This window comes from Glycine soja, chromosome 5 (genome assembly GCF_004193775.1).
Source record: "Glycine soja cultivar W05 chromosome 5, ASM419377v2, whole genome shotgun sequence".
In the NCBI taxonomy this organism is placed as follows: Eukaryota; Viridiplantae; Streptophyta; class Magnoliopsida; order Fabales; family Fabaceae; genus Glycine; species Glycine soja.
The window spans coordinates 4,809,639-4,836,232 of NC_041006.1; the positions used below are offsets into that span (position 1 = coordinate 4,809,639).

The following is a 26,594-nucleotide window of genomic DNA, read 5'->3' on the forward strand; positions in this document are numbered from 1 at the left end:
TGGGAGAAAGAAAAAGAGAAGAATCTTGCCTCCAATTCCAAGCCTAGTGCCATCACCTCCTTGGGCTTTCATCCCATTTGGAACTACTTAAAACAAACTCTCTAAAAGGTCTATTTACACTTAAGTACTTAAAAAAGGACTTAAGTCCATTACAATTAAAACACAAGAAATGCAAAATAAAGTGTTGCAGCATGCCCCGGTCATGATTCTTTTCACAATTAGAGGAGAGAATGATGATCATGACATGTGAGCTATGCTTCATGCTATCAAATTGATTCAGTCTAGAGGTTTAAAAAAGATCAATATTAAGAGTAATTTTATAATCACTTTTGAAATAAGATAGTTAATAACCACATCCAACATCCATCTCATTCCATTATATATGCCATCAAAACGTTGTTCATAGAGAAACCTCTTTCACACATTCATGTATATAAAGGGATAAACTCAATAATGGATGTTCATGCTATATATAAGCTCTCAAAGGATGTAGGGATTTTTTTATCCTTAAGATTTCTTTTCCAAAACTTTGGTGGCTTATGTGTCAACCATAATTTTTGTTAGATTGTTCATTATAATGTGTGTTTTTTAGGCTTTTCAAACATTTTTTATTTGATAAAAAAGACACCCATAATTTACGGTCAATAAAAAATTGAACAATTTTCAACTAAAATATCAATCGACCTATTATAGTCACACCATTACAAGTCCATACAAAAAAATCACGACAAAAAATATTTTAACAAATAATTATAACTAAAGATACAAATATTTTATTTCAAAATACAAGTAAATGTTAGCAACTAATGCCTAATTTATTCCAATTATGTTAAGTCAAAAGATGTTTGTGTCTTAAGACGGATTATAATCCTTAATTATTTGGATTAGATGAAAAAAACTATAAAGGTTAAAGTTGTGTCTTATGCGATATCAGAACATCTTTGTGAGTTTGTGTCTAATGTTTCAAACAATATCAAGCTAAAGTCATGATCTGATACAACATTAAAGGATGACATTTAAAACTTTATTTAATACTATGTGTCTAGGATTTGTTTTATAAAGTCATTCTCCTAGGATCCATTGAATCCTATGAAAATAAATGAAGCTCAAGTTCTGAAAATTGTTAATCGCCATCAAAAGAAGCTTTTGTGTTTTTACTGCATGAAAAATCATGGGAATTTAATGAAAACATTAAATATTCCAACAATCACATTCTTCAATGCAAGATTAAGAGAAGAAAAGTATTCATTTAGAGACAACCAACATTTGTTGAAGAAGGTTTGTAAATACTAGAAGTTTTGAAGACACGAAAAACTAACTAAAGCGCTCATTTTCAAACTCTTTCTATAAAAAGATCTTTGTAAATTTTTGTAAAGTTTATAATAGCTCTCAAAAACACTTTGAATATCTTTAGAGAAAAGACTAAGTGATGAATAGTGATTTTTCAAGAATTGGACGTAATCTCGGTGGTTGAGACGAACTAGTATAACTTCCTGTGTCTTATCTTCCTTGTTTTCTCTTCTGTACTTTAAACTGACATAAGGATAGAATTTGATTTTTGCTTTTGAAAAACTCTTTTGTTTTACAAAATCTGAGGCTATCGTTTGAAAATTTTTGCAAAAATATGATCTATGTTCTTTGACGTTTTATCATTAGACGATAACATTATTATTTTAAAAAAAAACCTTTAATATTTGTAAAAATCACAATTCAACCCCCTTATTGTGATATTTACCTTTACAAATTCGAATTATTCATTTCCAACAAATACTTTTTACATAAGAATTCTAACACTTATTTTGTTTCGTTTTATCCTCCATCTTATATGTGTCACCTAATTATCTCCCATACTCTCTCGCTCTTTTTGTTTGTATGTACCAATACTTTTTGGATAAATACGTATTTTGGTCTCTAAAAGTGTAAGGCGGTGGCAAATTGATCCCTGGAAGATAGAAAATCCAATTACTCTCAAATTTTATCTTTAGTGGCTAGTACAAACACACACACACATGATAGTAATTATTATTAATTTTATTTTTTTTAATAAATTGCCTCCACTGACTTAGGATCTTGCATTTGGCACTGTCCCACGATTGAAAACAGTAATTGTTTAAAAAACATAATATTGACTCAAATTTGAATAATAAAAAACTAAAATGAATATTTTAAAGAAAAATGATTCACTTACTCCAAGAGTAACTCTTTATTTTATCTAAATCCAATGATTGATCTTGATTCACTTAAGTGTGGTCGTGTGATTCTTCTAACATCTTTTGAGATGTTTATTTTGGAGTCCTCCTCTTTTGATTCTTTGAAACACCAACTCTTATTCCTTCTTGTCTTGAGAAATGCAAACAATGTTCCCTGGATTACATGGTTGCCCTACGTAAAGGAGAGGATAAGCATGATGTTACTAGCAAAGGAGTTGAGACTGGCGGTGTGGCTTGCAATGTTGTCGATGAATGATGAAGAAGTTGTTGAGTAGGGAGGAGATCGGGTGGCGGATGATGAGGGAGGTTATCCAGGACAACAAAAAATAGAAAAGCAATCTAACCACTTTTATTGATCTTGATGAATTAAGTAATTGTTTCTTATATATAAAATCAAAGGTATTAAAAATAGGTTAAATTATCATTTTGGTCCATCATATTTTTGCATTTTTCTGTTGTGGTTCTTTATGTTTTAGAAGTTTCATTTTGGTGGTTTTATGTTTGTGAATGGTCCTTTTCATCTATTATATGATGATGTGATATTTATTTTATGACTACTTTATTATGTTGTCATTCTTCTTATTGTGTGAAATATTTAGTTGGAATTAAACAATTTAATTGACATCACATCATCATTGAAGAGACACAAGTAGGGGTGGTCACCGATTGGATTGGATTGGTTTTGAAGAGAAAAACCATTTAATTCGATCTTTTTGATTTTCTTAATTCGTCCTCCAATTGGTTTGGTTCAAAATTTTAACTCATTCTGATCCAATCCAGTTTAAAGCGGTCTAGATTGGATCGATTTTCAGTTATAGTCTTATTTCTATTTTTTTAAAAATATTAAATAAATGGTAACACATAATAAATATAGTAGAAAATAATTTAAAATATAAAATATTTTATTTATATGTCATTATATAACTTATAATAGTATAATTTTTTTAAACATATACTATATCAAAAATAAATTTTAATAACTTAAAAATTATATTTATTCCTTAGTAAAATATTATTTAATTTAATACATTATTCATAAATAGGTATAAATTATCTAATAATTTTATCAATATAAAATATAAACATGAATGATATTTAAATTATGAATAAAAATATGTATACGTTTGGATTGGATTAGATTAATTTTAAAATCTAATTTTATCCAATAAAAAAATTGAATTTTTCAAAATTTTGATTAATGCGTTTTTAATTTTTTTATTGATTTTTTTTTTATAATTATTGGATTTGATCGGATCCATGAATATCCATATTCACAAACATAAAAATGTAAATGAAAAAATAAAAAAAATATAATGAATCAAAATGATATTTTAACCTTCAAAACAAGATAAAGAATAAAAGTATATTTTAGTTAATTTTTTCATTTTTAAAAAAGGGTTTACTAATTCCTTTCTTTTCTTGTGTGGGCTGATAACGGCCATTTAATCAATGGTTAAGTTAGCACACGATTCTTAGCTTCTCCGAGTGTGTCTGTCTGTCTGTCTGCGGAATCCAAACCCTCCAAGGTTTCTTTCCTGTGCTCCTCCGCGTGTGGTGCACCCTACGCACGAGGTTTTTGTAGCTACCACCAGTTCACCACCGTGAGCAATTCACATCGCATGTTTCGAACGCTTTGTGCTGCAACCGAAATCGAAAATCACAGAAAGAGGAGAAGAGAGGGAGCATGGCTGATCTCTTTACGTGGCTCATCTCCTTCTTCATCCTTATTGCCTTAATTGTACTCGTCATTTACCAGGTCATTCCACAAGCCCTAACTTATGCTTGTTGCTTCCTTGTGTTTCTTTTTTTCGTTTTAATTTCTTGTTAAAGTCAACTTAGAAGCAATTTTAAGCGCCCCATTTTCCGAAGATTGGTTCTTTAGTTCAAGCATTCAACTGGGTATATGTCTACTTGATCCACATGCAACTTTGATTGCTGTGGATAACAAAAAAATGAAGTCAGTTGATATTTGAAAAAAGTTTAGGAAGAAAAAGATTACTTACCAACTTCAAGAGAAGACACATGTGACGAAAATTAGGGGTCTGTGCCTTTGTGGGTTCTCATCTGGTTTCTAAAAGTTTTGGACAATCTTCAGAGTGAAGGGGATGTCTTTTGAGTATTTCTTCAGAATATGTTTTCAATGGGCAGAATGCGTGTGTCACACTATTTATGATTCATACTCAATAAATATATGAACATTTAGTTTTAATAAAACATGGAAGTTCTAATATTGGATGAGTATAATCATAATTAGGTTACATTACATATGATGTTTTATTATAATTTTGAAAAGAGGTCTATCTACTGAAAATGACCTAATTTTGTTATGCTTTTTTCTGTTCAAGTCTTCATGTTGATCTATTGAATATTCTTGGAGTTAGGATTTTCATTTGTCTCTATGTCCATGTTCTATTATTTTTCTGTTTCTGCTTCAGAGCCTTCTGAAGATTGTTAAGTGTTATTACCACCAAAATGCGATTTGTCATTGATATTTTATCCAGGAGTCTTTATGAACTTGGTTGTTTTTTGGTGCACTGTCATCTTTTTTTATCTGGCTTGATTTTGTTTATCATTTGTTGCAGTTAATGTGCCTGGCAGACCTAGAATTTGATTATATAAACCCATATGATTCCTCATCTCGAATAAACAAAGTGGTATTGCCTGAATATATTATAGTAGGTGTCCTATGCGGCTTCTACCTTGTAACAGGGCATTGGATAATGTCATTGATCTGTGCTCCTTACCTCTACTACAATGTGAGATTGTAAGTTTTCTATCAAAATTTAGAAATAAGCCAAGAAAGTTTATTGTTTATGAAAGATACTGATTACTGAATATTATGTTTTTAAGAAAGCTTTAGGTGGAAATAAGCCATGTCTTCACACTATTTTAAGAGTGGATGGCAGCTTGAGTTAGAAATTTGAATCTTTAGATTCTTTGGCATTGTGGTAGTGTGACTGCCCAAGAAAAGAGTAACTTATTGATGGCACAAGACAAGCCAATTTGATTAATATAAGATAATATACGGGTTGGTTTATGCTTCATGGAGTTGCTAAGCAGGCAATATTTTACTACTAATATAATTGCTAAATGTAATACTTTGTGCATGTACAGTAGTTTGGGTGAGGGTTTGAATTTGAGTTTTGGGTTTTGTGCATTATTCTGCATTTTTATTTGAGTGTAGGAGTCTTAAAAGAATCAAACCAAACCAATTAGCCCAATTTTTTACTAGATGCCAGGTTTGTTCATTCTTTTTTCTATGGCGTTTGGTTTAGCCTGGTTTGATTCACAGAAAAGAAGGGGGGTGGGGGGAGCAGTGTTTTTCTTGTATGATGAAGCATATAAGCCTCAAGCTGGTTTATTTTTTCTCTGAACTCACTATATTTCCTTGATCTTCTACCACTCATATAGCTAAATAAATATGGAGTATATGTTATTATCTTCTTTAATTTGTCTTGTAAAAGGCCATCATAATTGTTTTAGATTTTTTAGGAATTCAATAAACCAAATGAAATTGGGACAAGTGGTTCAGTTTAACTCGGTTTGGTTTCTAAATTTTGAGGATTCGTGAAGGCTAATTTAGTGCAGTTTCAGCCTCAAACTGATCCAAATTCGAAATAAACCATTAAACCAGCCAAAGGAGTAATATACCCATGGTGCATGAGACAAATGAAGTCAATAGTTGTAAACTAGGTTTTGCTTCATTTATTATATAATTGCTAAGCAGGCTTACAGGCTACATTTTTAGATGTGTTTGTTGGTTCTCAAATCTCAACCATGTTACTTGAGGAAAAGATTTGATATCTGAATTAGTAACTAGGACCAGTGTTATTAAAAAGCGGCCATGGTGGCGCCATGGCGGAATGGTGTCGCGGAATTTGGTAAAACGCCACCAAATAGCCGTGGTGTTGCGGGTTGCTTATGGCGGCGCTATGGTGGCTACCATAGCCATGACGGTCATGGCGGAATCGCGTGAATGGCGGAATAGCGGATTTTTTATTTTAAAAAACATGCATGACAGGCCCCGAGTTTCTCTTTTTCAGTGGCACGACCAGCAGCAGTCTCCAGCGCGACGAACGGCGCCGCACACGACAATCGCAGATGACGTTCTCGAGCGTGACGACAGCAGACTAGCAGACGACGCACGCGAGAGACTGACGACCGACGACCAACGCACTACGCACGCGACTGCCGCCTGACGCGCGATGCACGTCGACGGCAGTGCTCTGGTGCGTTTTATTTTTTTTGTTTTGTCCATGGCAAACTGGCCTCTTAAACAAAGAAGGAAGAAAGTCTAGGCATTTGAGAATTGTCTGTTTTCTTTTTTCTGTTTGACATCCATTTTTGATGAGGGTAGCTTTTTTTTTCTTTTTCTATTTGACACCCTTTTTTATTTTTGACACCCGTTTTTTTTTTTTCCTGTTATTTGAATGCAATCCATTGTTTTTTAAAATTTTTTATTTACATTTATACATATATTTTTATTATTTTTTTGTCCGCCATTTTCCGCTACGCCATCCGCCATATTTTTATGGCGGATTTTTGACTTTCCGCTATGAACCGCCATCCGCCATTAACAACATTGACTAGGACTAAGAGTGACCTATTGCTGGAGTTCTTTAGGCGCAGTCTGTGCACCTTGGATGTCCCTTGTCTGTCAAATAAAGCAGGAGTTGCCGGTTGTAGAGTTCAGTATCAGTTTCTCGTCAACATCATCTAGTAGAGTTTGCCTGTGGTGTGTGTCCCAGCTGCCATTTTGTTTAGTTAATTGTTTCTTATGATTATAGGGGATTAAAGGGAATTACATGTTTTTTTTTCTATAATCATCCTTGATATCTTGATATACTGGAATGTGCTTAGTATGGTCTTGCTAACTACACATTTCATTCCCTATGAATTATGATCAGGTACAGACAAGGAAACCATCTGGTTGATGTCACAGAGATATTCAACTTGCTCCCTAAGGAAAAGAAGCAAAGGCTTTTCAAACTCTTCTATCTTGTTTTTATCCTTTTCCTATCCTTATTTTGGTACGATGACTAGAAAAAAAGGGCTAGTATTCATTAAAAAGAAGTGCTACATTAAGTTATTATTCTTACAAATGCTCTTTGGTGCAGGATGATCTACACATCTTTGGATGACCATGATGATTGATGGCTTGTTTTGTGCAGCAGTCGTGTGTGGTTGAGGGCAGCTAATTACGTCCCATATTCGATGCTATTTTGGACTAACGTGCAAAATTTAGGTTTGGGTTGCTAGCTTGTTTCCATTGTTGGACATGGACAATAGGATATGAGGTTCTGTTCTGTATCTGTACAATACATTTCAAAACAGTTTTTTGCCTGTTTGATTCATGCTTGTTGTAGCAAATGCAAATTGCAAAATTCTTAACCTTGTAATTTACACGTACGCTTAAAATTTAAGTTATTTAAAAACACATGATTATTACAAAAATCAGTTATTTTCTTAATAAATCAGGTAAATTTTATGTATTAATATTGATCATTTGATGTCATTGACATATATGCAAAATTAAAAACCATTTAATTATCTTAATTTTTGCAATACAAACAATTAAGTAGTCTATAATTATAATTTTTCTCCTTGTGTGTGTGTCTGTGTTATTTTTAGGGATGTCTAAACAGGTTTGACCTGATGTTTTTGCAGGGAGTCCCACTAAAGAGTAAAGATGATTAGCATCATAGCTAATAGATATTCTATCTCAACGTCACAAGAAATGTTATACATATACAAACACGTTTCGAATTTTGAATGAAAACCAATTTTTACTTATAAATTTGATAAGTAAAAGTTCAAGATAGATTTTTTTGAGGAAAATAAATAAAGGGTAAGTACTAACAAACACTAATGAAAAATTTTAGGAACAACAAATATTAAATTAAAAGTCTGTTTTTTTTATTAAGAAAATCAACTTATTAAATAATAGTAAATATTGTATATGGTGATGATATAAAAAAATTTAATACTATTATCAAATTAAAAATAATCACATAATAATAAATTTATTCACTTTTTATAATATCTTCTCTCTATATAAATTTAAACAACTATATTAAAAATGAGCGACTTTAGGAGTCATTTTTCAATAAGAGCATTTTAAAGAATTTTTCTTAACCTCATCTATTTTAATATATCATCTTCATCTTTTTTTATTTAAATTGAATTATAATATTTTAAAAAAATTATAGATGATTAAATTTTTTTTACAATAAATTATTTATCATAAATCTAAAATATAATTTATATATTCAAACTATTTATTTATTATGCATTTTAATTATAATAGTATAGTTTAAATATTCAAAAGTATTTATCTATAATAATTTCTGATTGATTAAAAATATAAGTTTTTAATATTTAATTTAATATTAACAATAGATAAAAATTAAACTCATGAAACAATGTATTTTTATTAAATATTTTTTAACATTTTGATTAGTTTTATGAATGATTAATTCATAATTCAGACAATAATGAGTAAAAAAAATTAATATGCTTATATTTTTAATTATTATATAGAAAAAGAAAAGTACAGGGTTGTGAAAGTAAAGACAAGTTTTTGGCTAACAATTTATTAAATTAAAAGTAAATAATATTTAATGTAACTAAATACTTTAATATTTTATATAGCACAAATTTTTTCTTTTTTTATCCGTCATACTTGATTAACCAAGAGTGCTTGAATTGTTTAAATACTTTGATTGTCTTTCATTCTTACCGATAAAAAAAAAATTAACAAAATTTTTAATCCTTAAATTTTTTAACTTTTAACTTTTAGTTTCAATTTTTTTTTATAATTTTTAGTCTTTTATTAATTATTTTTCAGCACTTTTAGTTTCTAAATTTTTAAAATTTTAACTTTTAGTTTCAATTTTTTTATAACTTTTAGTCTTTTATTAATTATTTTTCAGCACTTTTAGTTTCTCATTTATTTTTATTATTTAAAATTAGTCTCCAAATATAAAATAAATAAGAGACTAAAAATAGATAAAATATGAACTAATTTGAATAATAAAAATAAATGAGAATTAAAAATGTAAAAACAATTTTAGAAAGACTAAGAATGTTGATGAAAAGTAAACGGAGGATTAAAAATTTTCATAAAAAACTTAAATGACTAAAAATTGGTATATAAAAAAGTTAAAGAACTTAAAACTTAATTAAATGTTTATTTACCGGAAGAAGCATACACGAACGAGTAAAGGAAGTTTATCCCAAAGAAACTTATTAGGAGAATCAAAACGGCATTGTCGTTAATGTTCATTTCTCTTGCAACAAGTAACTCGTTCAGATTTTGGTTTTTGCTTCCCTATCCGCTCTCTCTTCTTCACTTCAGTATGGCGGTGGTACCTTACACCACCGGTTCTGCACCTCTTCTTTCTCCTCCTTCTACTTCTAGGTTACGTCCCTCTCTCTCCTTCAAAATCATACAATTCACTCGTTAATGTAACTAATGCTTACCGTGTTCTTTCTTTTGTCGCTGCAGTGTTGCCACAAAGCTCTACTCCGGATTGAAACTTCAAGCTGCGAGTGTGTCTCATTCCCTCTCTTTGTTGTTATTTTTCAATCTCTCTCTGTGCTTTCTGCTCGCTAACCGTTTTCAATTGTAGGTCCTTTCGGAGCTGCAAAACCTAACGTAACCGCTGAGTTTTATGGAAAAGTTCACAACACTCTTCACTGTCGGTAATCTTTCACTCCCCATTCCCAGTTCTTCTTCGCTGTGCTAAACCTTGCTAGATTATTTGTTAGGAAGAAGCCATTGCAGCCAATAAAGCATAGTAGATAGTTAGTTAAATCTGTTGGGTTAGTTACCAACAAGTTGTTAATACCATTAGTTTGTTGAGTTAGTTATGCATGTAAATAATTGTAGTATATAAGAGTTGCATGAATGAATAAAAGGTATGGAGAAAAGCTTAGAATTAGTATCAGACTTTCTTAGGAGGAGCCTTGCCTTGAACAAAGGCACTACCCCACCCTCTGTCTCTAACATTATTCGTAACATGAGTTATAATTTCTTGGATTTGAATTGCAACTCTTGCACCTTTATTTGTATTGGTGAGTAATTGATTAAATGACTAGAATTGTACACTTGCGATTTACACCTTTTATGAGAGGAATAAGCTCTATTTCCTTTTTTTTTTTTCATGTGAAGTCAATTGTGTATTGTCATGTTTTGCTCAGTTGATGTGCTCCAGTTGCTATAGTATTTTGCTACTTTTCCTGGTAGGTTTACACGCTCTGATTCCCCGAATCTGCAAACGTGAAACTTCCACTCCAATACAGTTTTCCTTGCTGCTGGAAGCAAATCCTACTTATCTTATAATTATTGTTATTATTATTGGATTAGCAAGTAAATTTAAGCAGCAATCAAGTTCATAGTGGTCATAACGTGAGATACCATGTATGATGGTAACTAAGAGTTAGGAGCAGTTCTGACAGTTTTTGACAGAATGTTAGGAGCAGTTACGATGTATTAAATATGTGTGTAATAGTGAGATAGGGTGTGTTGTTTTTTTGGTAATTTGGACAGAGAACTCATCTCTGACTCTGGGACAGCAAACTCTGTTGTATTCTATGTGTTTTGTGATTTTGAATAATACTATTCATCAATTTAACAGTTGGTGTTCTATCATTTTGGTCCTTCTTGCCGGATTCAAAAGTGGAGGTTCTGTGGCAATTGAATTCATCATTTCACCACGACTAATGTGACTGAGCATATGTTGTTGGAGGAAAAGCTTGAAGGGTTGGAGGCCAAAATTGATGCTTGCATGGAAGAAAAGATAGAATGTATGGAAATTTCCATGACTAAGATGCTGTTAAGGAAGGTGTTAGGCAAACATCTAGAAGATGAACAGGAAAGTTCTAACTGCAATGAGACTATGAGAGAGATTCTTCCGGAAATGGATGTAATTTGGATTATCATTAGTTTTGGTGAAATATTGTACGACAGTAAAAAGGTAGAACTGCCTACCTTTAATGAAGAAGACCCAGTTAGATAGATCACGAGGGCTAAAACCTATTTTGAAATTCAGAGCAAGTGAGCGTGTCAAAATTAAATTGGAAAAAACTAAGTATGGAAGGGTCAACCAACCATTGGTTCAATTTATTGAGAGAATTTGAGGCACCTTTGACTTTGGAAAAAATTATGGCAGCCTTGGTTGCAGGGTTTGAAAAGCTGAGGCCTGCGCCTTGTAACATACCAAAATTGACGGAAAGGAAAAGCAAGGGTTTGTGCTTCAGGTGTGGAGAAAAAATTCCATCCATTATATCCATGTGCAGAGAAGCAATCAAGATTGTTAATTTTTGGATATAATGAAAGCCCTAAATGAAGATGGAGAAGTAATTGCTATTGAAGTGGCTAAAGATAATAAGGAAGAACCAGTTTCCTACTTTCAGCCTTGGAGACAGTTAGGATAGTTTAGCAGAAAGTAAAAGCAATTAAATATTAAAACATATGTAATAATAACTATCATTAGCAGTTATGTATCATTAGAATATGTTGAACAGCAATTGCCATGTTGAGTATTGACAGTTAAGGGCAGGAAGTTAGGAGCAATTACATAGGTGTAATAGGTAAATAGGGGGGTAGGTGAGTGTTTTTGGGTAATTTGGATAGAAAATTTGAACTCATCTCTGTAGGACCCTTTGACTATGGGACGGCAAATTCTGCTGTATTCTGTGATTTAATAATTCTGTTCTTCAATTTATCAATTGGTGTTCTATCAATATATCTTCAGTTTTACAAATGTGAATTTTGAAGAGCATTCTTAATAATCTTTGACGTAGTAAAAGTATGGATGCAACATGGTTTGTCACAAAGTGCACAATATGTTACACTTTGTGGAAGAGTTTGTCACAAATGTTATATATTGTTGGAAACAAACTTATGCAAACTCTAAATTTTTCATGTTTTCAGGTATGCTAACCACAATACATCAATGGCACGTATTCGAATGATGCCAATAGGGACTCCTAAAGTCCCCTATAGGACACCTGGTGAAGGAACTTGGCAATGGGTTGATGTATGGAACGCCCTTGTAAGTCATTACACCTTGGTGTATATTATTAATTTTTCACTTCACACATAAAAGATGCTGGTTTTCTTTGTATCACATAGGTATAGATCATTCATTATTCATATGTGAACCTCAAGTTTCCTTTAGGTATTCATCTCTTTTTTAAAGTTAATTAGTACAAAAATTAGTGAATTATTGATGCAGTATCGAGAACGTGTTATCTTCATTGGACAAGAGATAGATGAAGAATTTAGTAACCAAATATTGGCTACTATGCTTTATCTTGACAGTATAGAAAACTCCAAGAAGCTTTATATGTACATCAATGGCCCTGGTGGTGATGTAAGTCTCTTATGATTCTAGTGTTAAATGATCAATCAATTAAATCCTTATATTTCTTTCTTCATCTTGTTAATTAGTCATGGTTTTTAACTTGCCTAAGCTTACAAATTTTGCAGCTTACACCAAGCATGGCTATCTATGACACCATGCAGAGCTTGCAAAGTCCTGTAGCCACCCACTGTGTTGGCTATGCTTATAGTCTTGCAGCATTTCTCCTTGCAGCTGGAGAAAAGGTACTGTATTATCATTGTCTACTAATACAGCCTGTAGAAGTCAAGTCTATCCTAGTAAGGATTTATACGATTAGATATTTCTATTCCTAATATAGTCAAACATGTCCTATGTTGTATGGAGGACAGGAGAGTTATCTCTTATATCATACCTGATATATTTGTGTATGATTAAAAATTATGTTTGACATCATATACATTTGAAACAACTATGACATTGTATCATTAAATACAATCCCCAAAGGAGAAAAATATATTAAGCTTCTTTCTGGCCATGATTCGTGAGCAAGTGTCTGACATCTACAATCTATATTTATTGTAACCTTGTCTTTCATGAATGACCATATTATCCGTCAGTAATATCAACCATGCACTGTATGTCACAATTGAAAAACCTGGCAAGTCTTGTTTGAAATAAAATAAAGATATATCCCATACATACTTGGATAACAGTAATAATGAACTTTGAATGACTTTTTTCTGTTATTAATTCCATCATAGTTTTGACTTCCAAGTTTCCTTCCTCTGCTCGATTATGTTGTGTTCAAGTCTAATGGATTTTATGCAATTTGTGCCTTTAGCTCATTGTATTGAGTCTGTTAACCTCTCTAGTTTCATGAAATAGTTCTGATGATCTATTAATCTTTTCATGATGTTATGTTGTATCAAGGGTAATCGTTCTGCAATGCCTCTATCAAGAGTTGCCCTTACATCACCAGCTGGAGCCGCCCGTGGACAGGTATGTCTGGCTTATGCCTGAAGGACATTAATATCACCCCTTAGATGTATGAATGAGACTGTTTTAACTTTGGCCGTGAAATTTGTCAGGCTGATGACATTCAGAATGAAGCAAATGAACTTCTTAGAATCAGAGATTACCTTTTCAATGAGTTGGCACAGAAAACGGGTCAACCTGTTGAGAAGGTCAGTTTACCCAACAATGAAATAAACAGAGATAAAGGAGTTTGTGTGACTTCTGTTATAGTTTGAATTGAATCTCTTGACTGTAAATTTGCTTGACTAACCAACTTCAAAGAAAGAAGAAAACTATCTTGAAAGATCATTAGCTTCTCTTTTCGTTGCAGTTGAAGTCAAATTCAACTTTGACATGCTGCTTTAAAAAAGGATGTACATTTTAAACAATTGTTTCTATGCCTCTTATCAGTTTTTCTATTCCATGTCCATTTTTTGACCGTGTATCTTAATTCCTCACAGATTGAGATTGTAAGTTTTATTGAATAGGAAACTAATTTCTAATGCATATCTTTAGATTACTAAAGACTTGAGTAGGATGAAACGCTTCAACGCACAGGAAGCCCTTGAATATGGACTCATTGATCGAATTGTCAGGCCACCCCGCATTAAGGCTGATGCACCACGCAAGGAAGCAGGCACAGGTCTTGGTTAAGAATATTTGGAATCCGCATTATGTGTTTGAAGAGCAGAGAATAACATGTTTTGTATCATTGAATAATGCATGAATATTATATTAGTCATGACATTAAAAATGAGAAATGTTACAACACATTTTTATTTTCTGATACACTTACAGTTTTTTTTTAATTCACGAATTTATCTGAGATTTAAAATGAGCACAATTTATTATTTTGTAAGTTCTAATCAATCAGTTGATGATATAAAATGTTAATAAATGTGTTTCTATGTAATTAACATTTGGCTAATGGCCAAGATAAATGGTAGGGGAATATATTGATAAAGCTTAGGTAGGGTTAATCGAAAGTTGGGTTAATTTGACCAATTCGATCCCAATCCAAGCAAGTAAAAAATCAGGTTGGATTAGGTTTGTGGGTTTAACTGTTTTTGTATTAAACTAATTGCTTTCGATTGCATATTGAATTAATTTAACAATTCAACACCTATGCAACTCAATTATATAATTTCTTTTGTTTTTTCTTCTAATTTTCAACTTTTCCTTTTTTTTTATTATTTTAATAATAAACACAACGTAAAAAAAAAAAAACACAATGTCGGGCCTAACCTGAATCTGACCACGTTTTTTTAGTTAGTACCAAAAATTGAAAAAAATTGAACCAACTCCAATTGCTCGATTTGGACCCAAAAGTCTACTAAATAAGTCTCAACTTGTTCAGTAATAGTTCTCCAAACCTAACTTATTGGTACGATTTTTTCAAGAGAGCTGCTATTTAGTACGACAAGCCACTGCACGAAATGAAACATCCAGCGGCTGTGATTTGTTTCAAAACAAAAAATGTTAATTGTAAAATAATAAAATAAAAAATGAAAATTGATGGAATGTACGGTTGTGTGTTTTGAAAGAAAATTGTTTCGTACCTTTAGCATTTCCATTTTTTCAATAGGATATTCTTGGAGCAAATATCTATTTGAGTTTCCAAGAAATCTAGTCCTTAAACTCATAATGTGTACTTGTTTACGCATTGTCTCCACCGCTATTCGCCTAATCAGAAGCTCGTTGTTGTAGCTTCTGAACGTGCTTTTGTTCGTTGATACGGTGTATGTTTGGGAACACTTTTCCGACCCTCTAAAAGTATTTTTAACTCAAAAGATACATGAGTTTCTTCCATCAATCTATATTCACCATCTCATTAACGGATCCCCAAACATACTATGACAAAACATAGTTATGGTTTGCAGGTGTCATACTAAATACGTCGAAAGTTTATATGATATCGTTTAACTTCTACATGAATAAGTTTATTAATTAAATGCATGACAAATAAATATAGGAAATGAGCCACCTCTTTACTTTTTATTTTTTCCCTTTTTAAAAGTAAGTTTGTTGCATTATCTATTTGGTAAAAAGATAATACATCAATTGTTGTGAAATGAGCCACCTCTTTACTTTTTATTTTTTTCCTTTTTAAATGTAAGTTTGTTGCATTATCTATTTCATAATAAGAGAATACATCAATTGTTGTGTTGCAGAGGAAGTATTATTTTGGTACACCAAAAAATCCAATATTGTTTAGGAATCGAGGTCCAAAGTAATTTATAGACATTATTTTTCCCTAACTCATTGAGTGCCTTTTTCAAACAAGATCATGACGAAGTTATGAAGTATCAAAACAAATAATACCTCTTATGTAGTAACCTCAATGATTCAAATAGACTTGAGATTAGAATATTGGCGCTAAAAGGGGCCTAGGGTTAGGGGTGGATAAATGGGCTCAGATCCATGGATTGACCCGTGATCCGTGCGGGCTATGCGGATTTGGTCTGTGAAATAGTCCGTAAACTCGCAACTCCCAGTTAAGCTCAACCCAAATCCAATTAATCTTATAAGCTCAGTCCAAAATTTCTTTGTATTTATATTAAAAATTTATTTGGTTGTGTTAAAACTTTTGTAATTAAGTATTTGTTAGAGATTTATTAAGACTTTTAAATATATATATATATATATATATATATATAATTGAGTATAATTGACCATTTTTAAAGAGAAAAAAATATATTTATTTTAAAATTGCATTTTTTTAAAAAAATAGGTCCGTAGACCAACCTGTTTGGCCTGCGGGGCGAGGACAGACCAATATTTTAGATTCATGTAAGAGTACGGGGTGAACTGACCCGGTCCACTGTCAATACAGACTTACACAGGTGGTCTTACGCGAGACGAGCCGACCCACTTATCCACCCCTACCTAGGGCCCTAGGCCATTCTTTACCCTTAATTAGGATTGAGAAACTTGTTTTGCTGCACCAAAAAATCTTATATTGGTTAAGAGTCAAGACTAAAGGCATTTTATAAATATCTTTTTTCTCACCCCAATGAGACACCTTTCCAAGGTAAAAATTTGATTAAGTCATTGGGTATCAAAATAGACAATATCTCAATTATGGTAACCCTTGGTAAACTTGAGGGTTTGGTTTCAAATATCAATTCCAAAATCATACTTGATGTTTTTATTCACATAGAGTCTTCTAAAATTATATTGAAATAGTTTCAAATATCAATTCCAAAATCATACTTGATGTTTTTATTCACACAGAGTCTTCTAAAATTATATTAAAATAACAATTAATGTGATAAAAATGTTTACAAATTTGATTTATTTTAAGAAATCGGCTCTGGTTCAAAATTAGTAAATTTTGGATTCATAGTTAGTTTTAACTTAAAAGTTTGTGTTGGATAAATATTTTATATTAGGTTTTACTGCTAAATTGTTTATAAAATAGAAATATTTGAACGTAAAAAACTTTACTTCAAAACTAATTTTACAAATGAGTCACCTCATGCCTGCTTACAAATATAATGATAGCATGGATGACCCGAGCAAATAATATTCCTTACAAATTATATTAAGCTTTCATAATGATTAAAAAAGTACAAAAGAAAGCTAATTAGAAGCTAATACTGATAATACAAAAATACTACATTTAAGAAAAACTAGATCCAAGATAAACCACAGTTTCACTTCCAATTCACATGTCTATGCCATATTTATCCCAATAGCTCTCCTCAATCCATCCTTTGTAGACCTTCGTGATGAAGCTTTCAATTCTTGACTTCAGATTATCATCGGATTCTTCTTGCTCTTGCGTTGTAATTTCATCAACTTTGTCTACACTTTCATCTTCAATATTACCTAGAGATTTACAATATTCATCATTACTGTCATCAATTAACTTTATCATACTTTACATTCTCTAAAAAGTCACCTTGTGTTACCCCCTACTTCAAAAAAAGATGGAAGTAAAGGCGAAGCCATGCCAATTTCTGCTAAAGATGATTTGCGACTTCCCACAAGAATAGAGAAAATTATTGTGTTTATCGCAAAAAACACTAGCAAAGAGGTTGATGACTTTGAATTGTGAACCGAGATTCCAACTATGCACAAAATTACAGGTATCAGTATCCTATCTAGATTCACATCCATATCTACAAAAACTATTTTAGTGAGCATGTTTTGAAGTACTTGTGTACTAACTTCGAATATGGTGATGTATATATAGGGAATTTGTGTTCAATATTTTATGAGGTTTTCTTAATAAAGTGGCTGGGGGATTATTTCTTGGAAAGATTCATGCATGATGTAGTGTGTGTGTCAATGAAACGCGTGCTTATGTTCCATGAAATGGAAGCCTCCAAGCGTTAATGATCAAGGAATCATTAAGTTTAATGTCTCCTTTCTACGCTGTAAGAAATTTCGTGGCGGCACAACGGGCTGTGGTTTGCGAAGATAATATATTTGTCATTTTTTGGGTGGACTTTTCCGTAGGCAAAATTCCACAGTAAGATTTTATTATATTTTGTGTACGGCATAATATAGATATAATTATTTAATTATACAAATTAAAATTATTGTATTATAATTTTTATTAAATTAAATTAATATAAAATAACATTTAACTTGTTTTAATCCAAAGACAATACTGTCCTTATAATGATAATAATATATGTAAGATAATAAAATTTGTTAGAACTTTAAATAAAGCATAGTTTAATTATTTTTTACTTTTCCACAAGGCGGGATGACAAAAATATATTAATTTCAATTCAATAAAATCAAGGGGTGTGTATGTCTGGGTTTGGTCAAATCCAACCCCATTTCAATCAAATATGAATAGGTTAAGTTTAATCGATTTTTTTTAAAAAAAAAAATTAACTCAAATTAATCCATTCAAAAATGGGTTAATTTGGGTTGGATCAACAAGTCAATCAAGATATTTAAATGTTTATTATTTTTAAAAGTTATTATTTTTTATAAGCTTAAATTTCATTTAAAAACACTTAAAACCAATATTTTATAACAAGGAATATACATTCTCTACCAAGTTAATAAGCTAATATAAAATGGATAAAAAAATTAAATACATTAATAATAATAATCTAATCATGTATAGTCTCACGGGCCACTATTATGACTGATAATAATAATAATAATAATAATAATAATAATAATAATAATAATAATAATAATAATAATAATAATAATAATAATAATAATAATAATAATTATAATAATTATTATTATATTTGATTTTTAATATAATTAAAATTGAATACATATACATATTGTATATGAAAATAATAATATTTTAATATTAAACAACATGTGAACATGTGAGATTAATGAGTTCAAAAATTTAAACTTATGATACAACTTAAAGTTATTGAGTTTGAAGTTAGTTTATGTTTGAGATTCAAATTTATTAAACACTCAACTCAAATTATTTCGGTCAATTGGATCACTTTGAGTTCACGAATAATTCATACATGTAAACACCTTTAGTAAAACCCATAACAAATAGAAAATAGATCATTAATAAATACATATGAATAATTTAAATGAGTATTTTTACTACCTATATATTAATAGGGAAGGGGGCAGATATTAAGGTACCTGTGCCTTTGGGTACCCATAATTGTGCCCTTGTGCCCTTCTTTATATATATCACTAATGGTACCGAAGCAAAAGGAAACTGATAATTCAGTGATACAACAATAGTTAATACAATTAAATTTAAAAATACTCATAGTTATGATTTTAAAAAATGTGATTAATTTACATTTAAAGACAAATAACATATTTATAGTAAAAAAAATTAGAAAATATAAGGTGGGTTGGATAATTAAGAGAAAATGAAAAAAGAGAAATGTAACATGTTGAATTCCCTCTACTAAAAAAAACTAATATTCTAACAAATTAATATTTACTGATACAACAATTTAAATTTATAAAATTATAAAATCTTAAAATATATCTGCACTCTAATAAATTGTTTGTAGAGATCACTGTGGAATGAGAGAAGTGAAAGAATATAAAAAAATGAAATAGTTGAGAGTTGGAAAAAGGGAGGATATCATTCTCTAAAGTAACAAAAACTTCTGCATAAAAAAAGTAACTAAAACTTAAAATATAGGAGTAGATCAAACATGTAGTACATATTTCACCTAAACCAACTACCCATTTAATTAAGTTGTCATTTAATCAACGTTAATAGTAGGTTATATAGTTATTAAAATTTATTTTTATTTTTAAAGAATATGACACTGTTATCGGATGAGGAAAAACAATATTTTTTAAAGCAGAGATCTACTCTTACCTGTGCAAGGGTGTTCTAGTTTTGTGCACATCTCTTTTCTAACATGGTAGCAAATTAACCCTAAAATGAGTGACCTTCTAATGATATAGAGAGTAAGAGAATACAATTCACTGTTTTCATTTTTATTTTAATATAACAGTGACAAAAAAGTTTTTCAGTTCACCCATGACCACGAGAACATGTAAACTATTCAAATCCTTCCTCCCTCACCCCTAAGTCAATCTTAATGGTTTGAGAATATAATTCTCTATGAATACCTCGCATCGCATGCATATCCAATATAATTAAGAACTAGCTGCTAGAAGTGGGAGAAGCCGAGTGGGTCACAGTTTGAGACAGGGACATGGACCAAACAACTTCACTTCTTTGCAAGATTAAACTAATCCAAAGTAGTGGAGTTGGCTCAAAATGTCACTCTCAAACAACTTCTCCTTCCACAAAATTTTATATTAATTACCCAGATAATTAATAAAACAAATTAAAACTAGTGCAAACCAACATGAGAGTTGAGGTGTCAAACCAAGGTTCAAGAAATATTTATATATACACAAAGACACAATAGATTGACGTTACGTGCCCGAAGTTTAAGGCCGTTGACAAAATTAATATAATTCAAAGCAAATGCCAAACCCAGCTTCACGGCACATTTATCTACATAAGACAAACCTGAATCAAGAATAATATGGCCACTGACGACAAAACACCCCTAGATTCTCGGAAGAGAGCTAAAATCATAGAATAAAACCAACGGTGTCTTAAGAACTTATTTAGATACATACAGCAAATTTATGTAGTAATAAGGATTAAATACGTTCTCATTGAAACATAGAAGAAAATTAACAACGCACTTTATATTAATATTAATTAACTAGTTTCTCAATTTGTAAGACATCAATGCTTAACACTTAATATGGAAACTAACAGATTGAGTTATTAACTGATCAAGAATCTTACGTAGTAGTAACAAAGTTTAAACTGATTATAAATGATCATTCTCAAATTAGGAATATTGTCTTAATACCAAGAAATAACGTGGATTGCACAATCTATCACTCCAAAGGGAAGATGGATTCTCAGGAATAACTATCACATCAAAGTGTTGATCATGACACAACATCAGCATTAAAAGCATACCTAATCAGCCAACTCAAATTCTACAAGAACAGGAACCTGGTAAACCTCTGAATACAATGCTGGTACCGGTACACAGTCAACAATTACAGACACAACAAACAACGGAAATCAAAGCCAACAACTAGGAATCCATCCCATTACAATGTTGTCAGCAGCAAATGTAAATTCAGATGGAATGAAGCCCTATATAAGTTAATTACCCTGCAGGAAGCGACACGTTAATGTCAGCTGGCTTATCCTTGGCCTCTGCCGGCATAGCAGACCAATTATCGTTGCGGATGGAAGACGCTGCTGATAGAATTGATACTGGATCAAGTGTAGAGATTGGAACAACTGCAGCTGGTGTCACACTTGATATAACCTCGTGTTTCTGTTTTCTTGGCTTCTGCTCATGTTGGTTTCCTGCCAGAAAACTTCCTACCACTACCTGATATATATCAATCAATTGGAAAATAAAATTATCAGAATCATATAAACTTGTTATTGAACACTAAATTGTTATCTAATGCGTGCTACTAGAAACATAAAATCTCATTAAGGGGTCTATGGCATGTGAAACATATTAGTCTGTTACATATCAGCTTTTAGGCCTATGCATACTTCTTCGATTAAAACAGGAAAAGGGAATAAATTTGTGAATTTGAATACATACCTGCACAGGACTTGCAGCCACCAACAGACCAGCTACTCCGCCACCTACAACACGTCCATCAGGGCTAGCCAAAGATACACTCATGCCACCGGATCTGCTTCGTGTTCCTCCACTTTCATTGGGCATGAATGAGCCAGACAATGACAGAATCTCAAACCGTCCCTGTAGAAACAGCAGCAAGAAAGATTGGATTTCTTCTTGTGATAGACAATTTTAGTTTTAGAAGGATAAAGAAATAGCAATTCTTCAAATAGGAATACAGAGTGAAAAGAACTTAACAGGTTGAGCTAATGTTTTGACTGGGTTTAATGAAAGCAGTAACCATGAGTAATACACTGAAACTACATATCCAAAGACTATGCTAGAAATGAAATGCAAAAACAAAGTTCAGAAAGGCAGGAGTAATTGCATGCTTTAACCGTCCAGATTATTAAATGCATTGTAGAATCATATGAAAATTCTCTTCTCACACCATCTGATTGGTGAAAGCCTGAGAAGAGGATATTCATTTTATTACACCTCATTATCCAAGTGAGTGACATAGCTCCTTTGTAAAGCCCACACGATTCACAAATTGAGTGGTCAAGAAACAATCCAACTCAGTAAGTTTAGGAATTCAGACAAATTGGGTGACAGCTCCTAAGCATTTTCCAATATTAATTTTTATTTAAACTAGAAAACCCAGATAAGAACCACTCTAATATGCAGTCACAGAAAACCCAGATAAGAACCACTCTAATATGCAGTCACAGAAAACCCAGAGTCAATACAATTGCTTAAGAGATTTTCAAACATCAATTTTTCGACCAGTTAACTTTCGGGTTGATATAATATGCTAAAGCATCAATGGATCCAAGAATTTCAAACAATGACAAAATAAAAAAACATGGCCAAAAAGTCTTGTGCAATTTACATATCAGATAGCAATTTTTCTAAAAAAAATTAAAAAAGGCATATGTTAATATAGATCACAAAACATGGGAGTACTGAAAGTCCAGGTTCAATTCCAACACAGATTAGAACAATTGTTTTTAAGCAAAAACAAAGAATGAAGACAGAAAAAACAACAAATAATACAAAAGAGGGAAATAACAACATCAGTAAGCGTCCAGATCCATCCTTTTAGTAGTTACACTTCATATCATCAACAATGAAACATCACTATTAACCAAACAACTAGAATTAAGAACATTGTGATAATAGAAGGAACAAAATACAGGTAGGCTATCAACAATAGAGTATTTAGATGATGAATTTTATTTTAAAAAAATGTTAAATGCAAATCAAATAATTGAGAGGATAACAGTATGCCTGGCATATAATTTTCCTCTGACAGATGCTATAAAATAACTAAAAGTAAATTCAATATTTTGTTCATGGAATAACATGATAATATCAAATTGCAAAAATGCTTCACCTCATATGTCAATGTGCCCCCAGAAGAATCGGGCTGACGAAGTGTGACACTTGATATGACACCATTAGCTGAAAGAATGCATATAGCTCGAGGTCCTTGCTGAGAAAATGATATTACCTTCATAGTAACATCCTAACATAACAAAAAAAAAGTAGTTTGTCAATTGTCAACCATCATATAAAATATTTTCCAGTTATCACAGTCAAAAAGAAAATGAATATAGTCATTACTGGAAATTAACATGTTATTAATCATATACTCTCTCTCGTTGTCATTATTTTGATAATTAATCGCTCATCTTTCATATAATTATCAATTCATATGGAAAAAGACATGCATGTAACATAGGCTTCGTCATCACACCAATGAAAAAATTGTAAAACTGGCCACAGAGGAAACATTTGAAGGGGGAAAGGATAAAAAAAAGGTCGTAGATGCAATGACTATTTTTGATGAAAGTTGTGCTTCCACCCAAGAAAAATGTCAGATAATATTATTCCACAATAATTTTGGCTATTCCCTGACCATAAATATCAGAAATGTTATTTTGCATTGCATAACAAGAGCACAGCTTATAGGCAATAGATATTTCGGACACTTACCTCTCCAGAATTAACAGTGATGATATGGGGAGTAAAATTAGCACCAACTGAGCATGCAACCCATTCACCTAAAAAGGTAAAAAAATAAAAAATAACCTCAATAATTAACAATAAAATTGGAAATGAGAAAACAAGGCATTTGTTATATAGGCCAAATAAAGCATGGGAGTATTTAAAACACAGTTACCATCTAAAAACTAGAAACATTATAATTTTCTCCTACCTTGATGGAACAACCTTCGTAGTGCATGTGAAGAACTAATTGTTATTTTCATTATATGCAAATAACAACTTTAAAACCCAGTATAAGGTTGGTTCAATAAATGGTGCATCAAATTTATTTCTTCCATTACCTTCATGCCACAATCAAACAATATCATTAAATTTAATTTAATTTCTAAATAAAAATACCAAAAACCCTTTGCAAAATAATTCAAAAAATTATCTTGTAATGCTTATTACAAAAGCTACCCATTCCAATGTCAAGCTTTAACCAAGAGTTTTCATAGGAATTTAAAACTGACATTTGTATACATATATAAAAGTGGCAAAAGGGAATACTAATGCTCTATAAAAAAACCAGTTTGTGAAAAGTAGTCTTCAGATCGATAATGATCATGCATCTAATACATATCAAATATCATATTACCATCTTATACCCAGAAAATAACTTCATGAAGCCTAGTCTATCGCAATTTTACCTCTTTTTATGATTTCAGATATTCAATTGAAAAATAGACTTCCTGATTAATACTTTTTCACTCTTGGATCAAACAGTTTGTTACTTTGTTAATTTCCCAATTAAATCTCAGAAAATAATATTAGCTTGCATGCAAGAGTACCCCAACAAACAATCCTATCCATATTAGCCTTGTCAGTTATCTTCCAGTAAGCAGTGGTATCAGAAAGAAGGACCACGTAATTGCATTGCATCACCCATCAACTAAGTAGTAATAAATAGCGTTTATGTGAGAAGACCAAAAAGAGGAGCATGATGTTAACTTGGTCTTATGACTAACACACACAGTGAGTGAGTACACAACAATATTAAAGTCCTTCCATCACTCTACACCTAGCCAAGACAACTCCTAGGAAGCAACACCCATAATAATAGTATCCTACCACAAACACAAAAACCAAATAACTACAAGAAAAAAAAACGCCTCAAAATAAAATAAATCAGCATTTTTATTATGCTCCTATAAGTCCAAGTCTGTTTGTTCCCATGAGTTACTGATTTTAGTACCTAACATAGTACCTAGAAAGATATGGTTTGGATCAAGTTTGAATGAACGAACTGCCAAAACGACAGACATAACGAGATTCCACCGACCCACAAAGATAACTCACTTTTTCAGGACAACAATCAAAGGTCCCACACTCCCTCTCTTCTCATTCCACTTCCCTATAAGCCATTTTCTCATCCCAATTTTCCATTTTCCAACACTAACAACAAACACAAACACAAGTACTCCTACCACTTCAACTGAAATTATTATTATTATTTTTAAATTATCATAAATAAAAAGAAGTAGATTTTTTTTTCTATATTATTACTTACCTAAATTCTCCAACTCGAATTTGGCTTTGCTCACGGAGCTAGCTGGTTTTATTTTTCCGCGCTTCTCCGACGAGAAATCGATCACCGGCGGCAACGGAGCGGAGGAAGATATCGGCTTCGGAGACAGCGCCATGGTCACCGACCCGTCCGGTGCGTACTTTCTCGGCCGGCCCCTCTTCTTCTTCGCTGGCATCGTCGCCGGATACGCCTCCATCGCCGCCGTGTGAGGCGGATGTGACGGCGACAGAGCACTCCCCGCCGTCGCAGGAATCTGCGTCGTGGATCCGCTTGCGGGAGCCGGGTTGTCGGTCCTCGGAGCTACATGGTAGTCCGACGGAGCATCCGATCCCACCACCGTAACGCCGCTGCTAACACCGCCACTGGCCTCCATGTTCAAACACTTGTGAAGTAGTACCACTCACACGTAACATAAAGTAAAACCACACATCAATATCTCTCTTTTTTTTTTTTTTGCTTCTTCTTCTTCTTCAAACTCAATCACCAAAAACTTCTACTACTATGCTGCTGGGAATTTTATTTTTTTTATAGAAAAAGATGAAAAATTTAAGCCAGAAAATGAGAAAAATCAAAATCAAAAGCTAGCTTGAGGAGCTGGGCATGAAACAAGATGTGGAAAATCTTCAACTTTGCACCATTTGCGTATATTTTGTCATTAAAAATAAATGAGCAGGATTGGATGAAACAGAAAAATAAAAATTATGAGCTGAAATTTTGTGGGAGAAAATACTAATATGTGAGTTTTGAGAAAAAAAATAGATGGGAAAAATATTGTGCAGAAAGAAAGAGTGAAATTTGAAAAAAATTTAGTTTCCAAGGGAAATGAAAATGGCCAGATAAAATGAATCCTTTGTTTTTGTTGTTCAGGTAATTGGGTTCCTAACTTTCCTAAGACTGTCCAAATTGAGATTAAAAAAATAAAGGAGAGGAAAAGGAGATATACTGAATTGGGGGTATTAAAAATTATTTTAGTGAAATAATATTTAATGCGGGAAATAATATTTTAACGGAAATAATTATTTGGTTTTGGTTGGAATCTGGTGGAGAAATGTATAAAATAGTATTAAAGTTGTTGGGAGGGGCTTTCTTTTTCTTTCCCCATTTTAAAAATATAAAATAATGTGTGAATATGGACAAAAGGGAAAAAAAAAAAAGAAAGGAAAAATAAAGAAAAGAATCACCACACGTTACCATATGATTTTATTAGGTGAATGAAAAAGTAAAATAGGTTGCCAAGAAACAAAGAAACTATCTTGGAAAGGAAAAGAAAGGCATGGTAGACAGACTCTCAAGGCAAGCCATGTATGACAATATCATAAGGCGAATAGCAAGTTAGGGTTATGGG

At 31.9% G+C, this 26,594-nt stretch overlaps 3 protein-coding genes across 4 annotated transcripts; 2 read left to right on the forward strand and 1 right to left on the reverse strand.

Annotated features, from left to right (window-relative positions):
* Window positions 1–3,626: 3,626 nt before the first annotated feature.
* LOC114412111 (protein cornichon homolog 4-like) lies at window positions 3,627–7,664 on the forward strand. 2 transcript variants are annotated; one of them, XM_028375897.1, is made up of 4 exons: window positions 3,631–3,966; window positions 4,793–4,974; window positions 7,118–7,240; window positions 7,328–7,664. In XM_028375897.1, exons 1-4 carry the CDS (start codon window positions 3,895–3,897, stop codon window positions 7,362–7,364), a joined length of 414 nt encoding a protein of 137 aa, XP_028231698.1. In that variant the 5' UTR covers window positions 3,631–3,894; the 3' UTR covers window positions 7,365–7,664. The 2 variants fall into 2 exon arrangements, with proteins under 2 accessions (XP_028231699.1, XP_028231698.1); XM_028375898.1 differs by lacking the exons at window positions 7,118–7,240; window positions 7,328–7,664 and adding an exon at window positions 6,254–6,570 and having other exon boundaries at window positions 3,627–3,966.
* Window positions 7,665–9,467: 1,803 nt separating this feature from the next.
* LOC114412112 (ATP-dependent Clp protease proteolytic subunit-related protein 2, chloroplastic-like) lies at window positions 9,468–14,399 on the forward strand. Its single transcript, XM_028375900.1, has 9 exons — window positions 9,468–9,630; window positions 9,718–9,761; window positions 9,842–9,914; window positions 12,148–12,268; window positions 12,452–12,589; window positions 12,706–12,822; window positions 13,490–13,558; window positions 13,648–13,743; window positions 14,090–14,399. The coding sequence occupies exons 1-9, from the start codon at window positions 9,488–9,490 to the stop codon at window positions 14,225–14,227; spliced, it is 939 nt and encodes a 312-aa protein (XP_028231701.1). The 5' UTR covers window positions 9,468–9,487; the 3' UTR covers window positions 14,228–14,399.
* Window positions 14,400–20,879: 6,480 nt separating this feature from the next.
* On the reverse strand, window positions 20,880–26,166 carry LOC114412113 (AT-hook motif nuclear-localized protein 1-like). The gene is made up of 5 exons (XM_028375901.1): window positions 25,232–26,166; window positions 23,671–23,738; window positions 23,069–23,200; window positions 21,652–21,813; window positions 20,880–21,426 (listed from the first exon to the last, which is right to left on the reverse strand). Exons 1-5 carry the CDS (start codon window positions 25,620–25,622, stop codon window positions 21,196–21,198), a joined length of 984 nt encoding a protein of 327 aa, XP_028231702.1. The 5' UTR covers window positions 25,623–26,166; the 3' UTR covers window positions 20,880–21,195.
* Window positions 26,167–26,594: the final 428 nt, after the last annotated feature.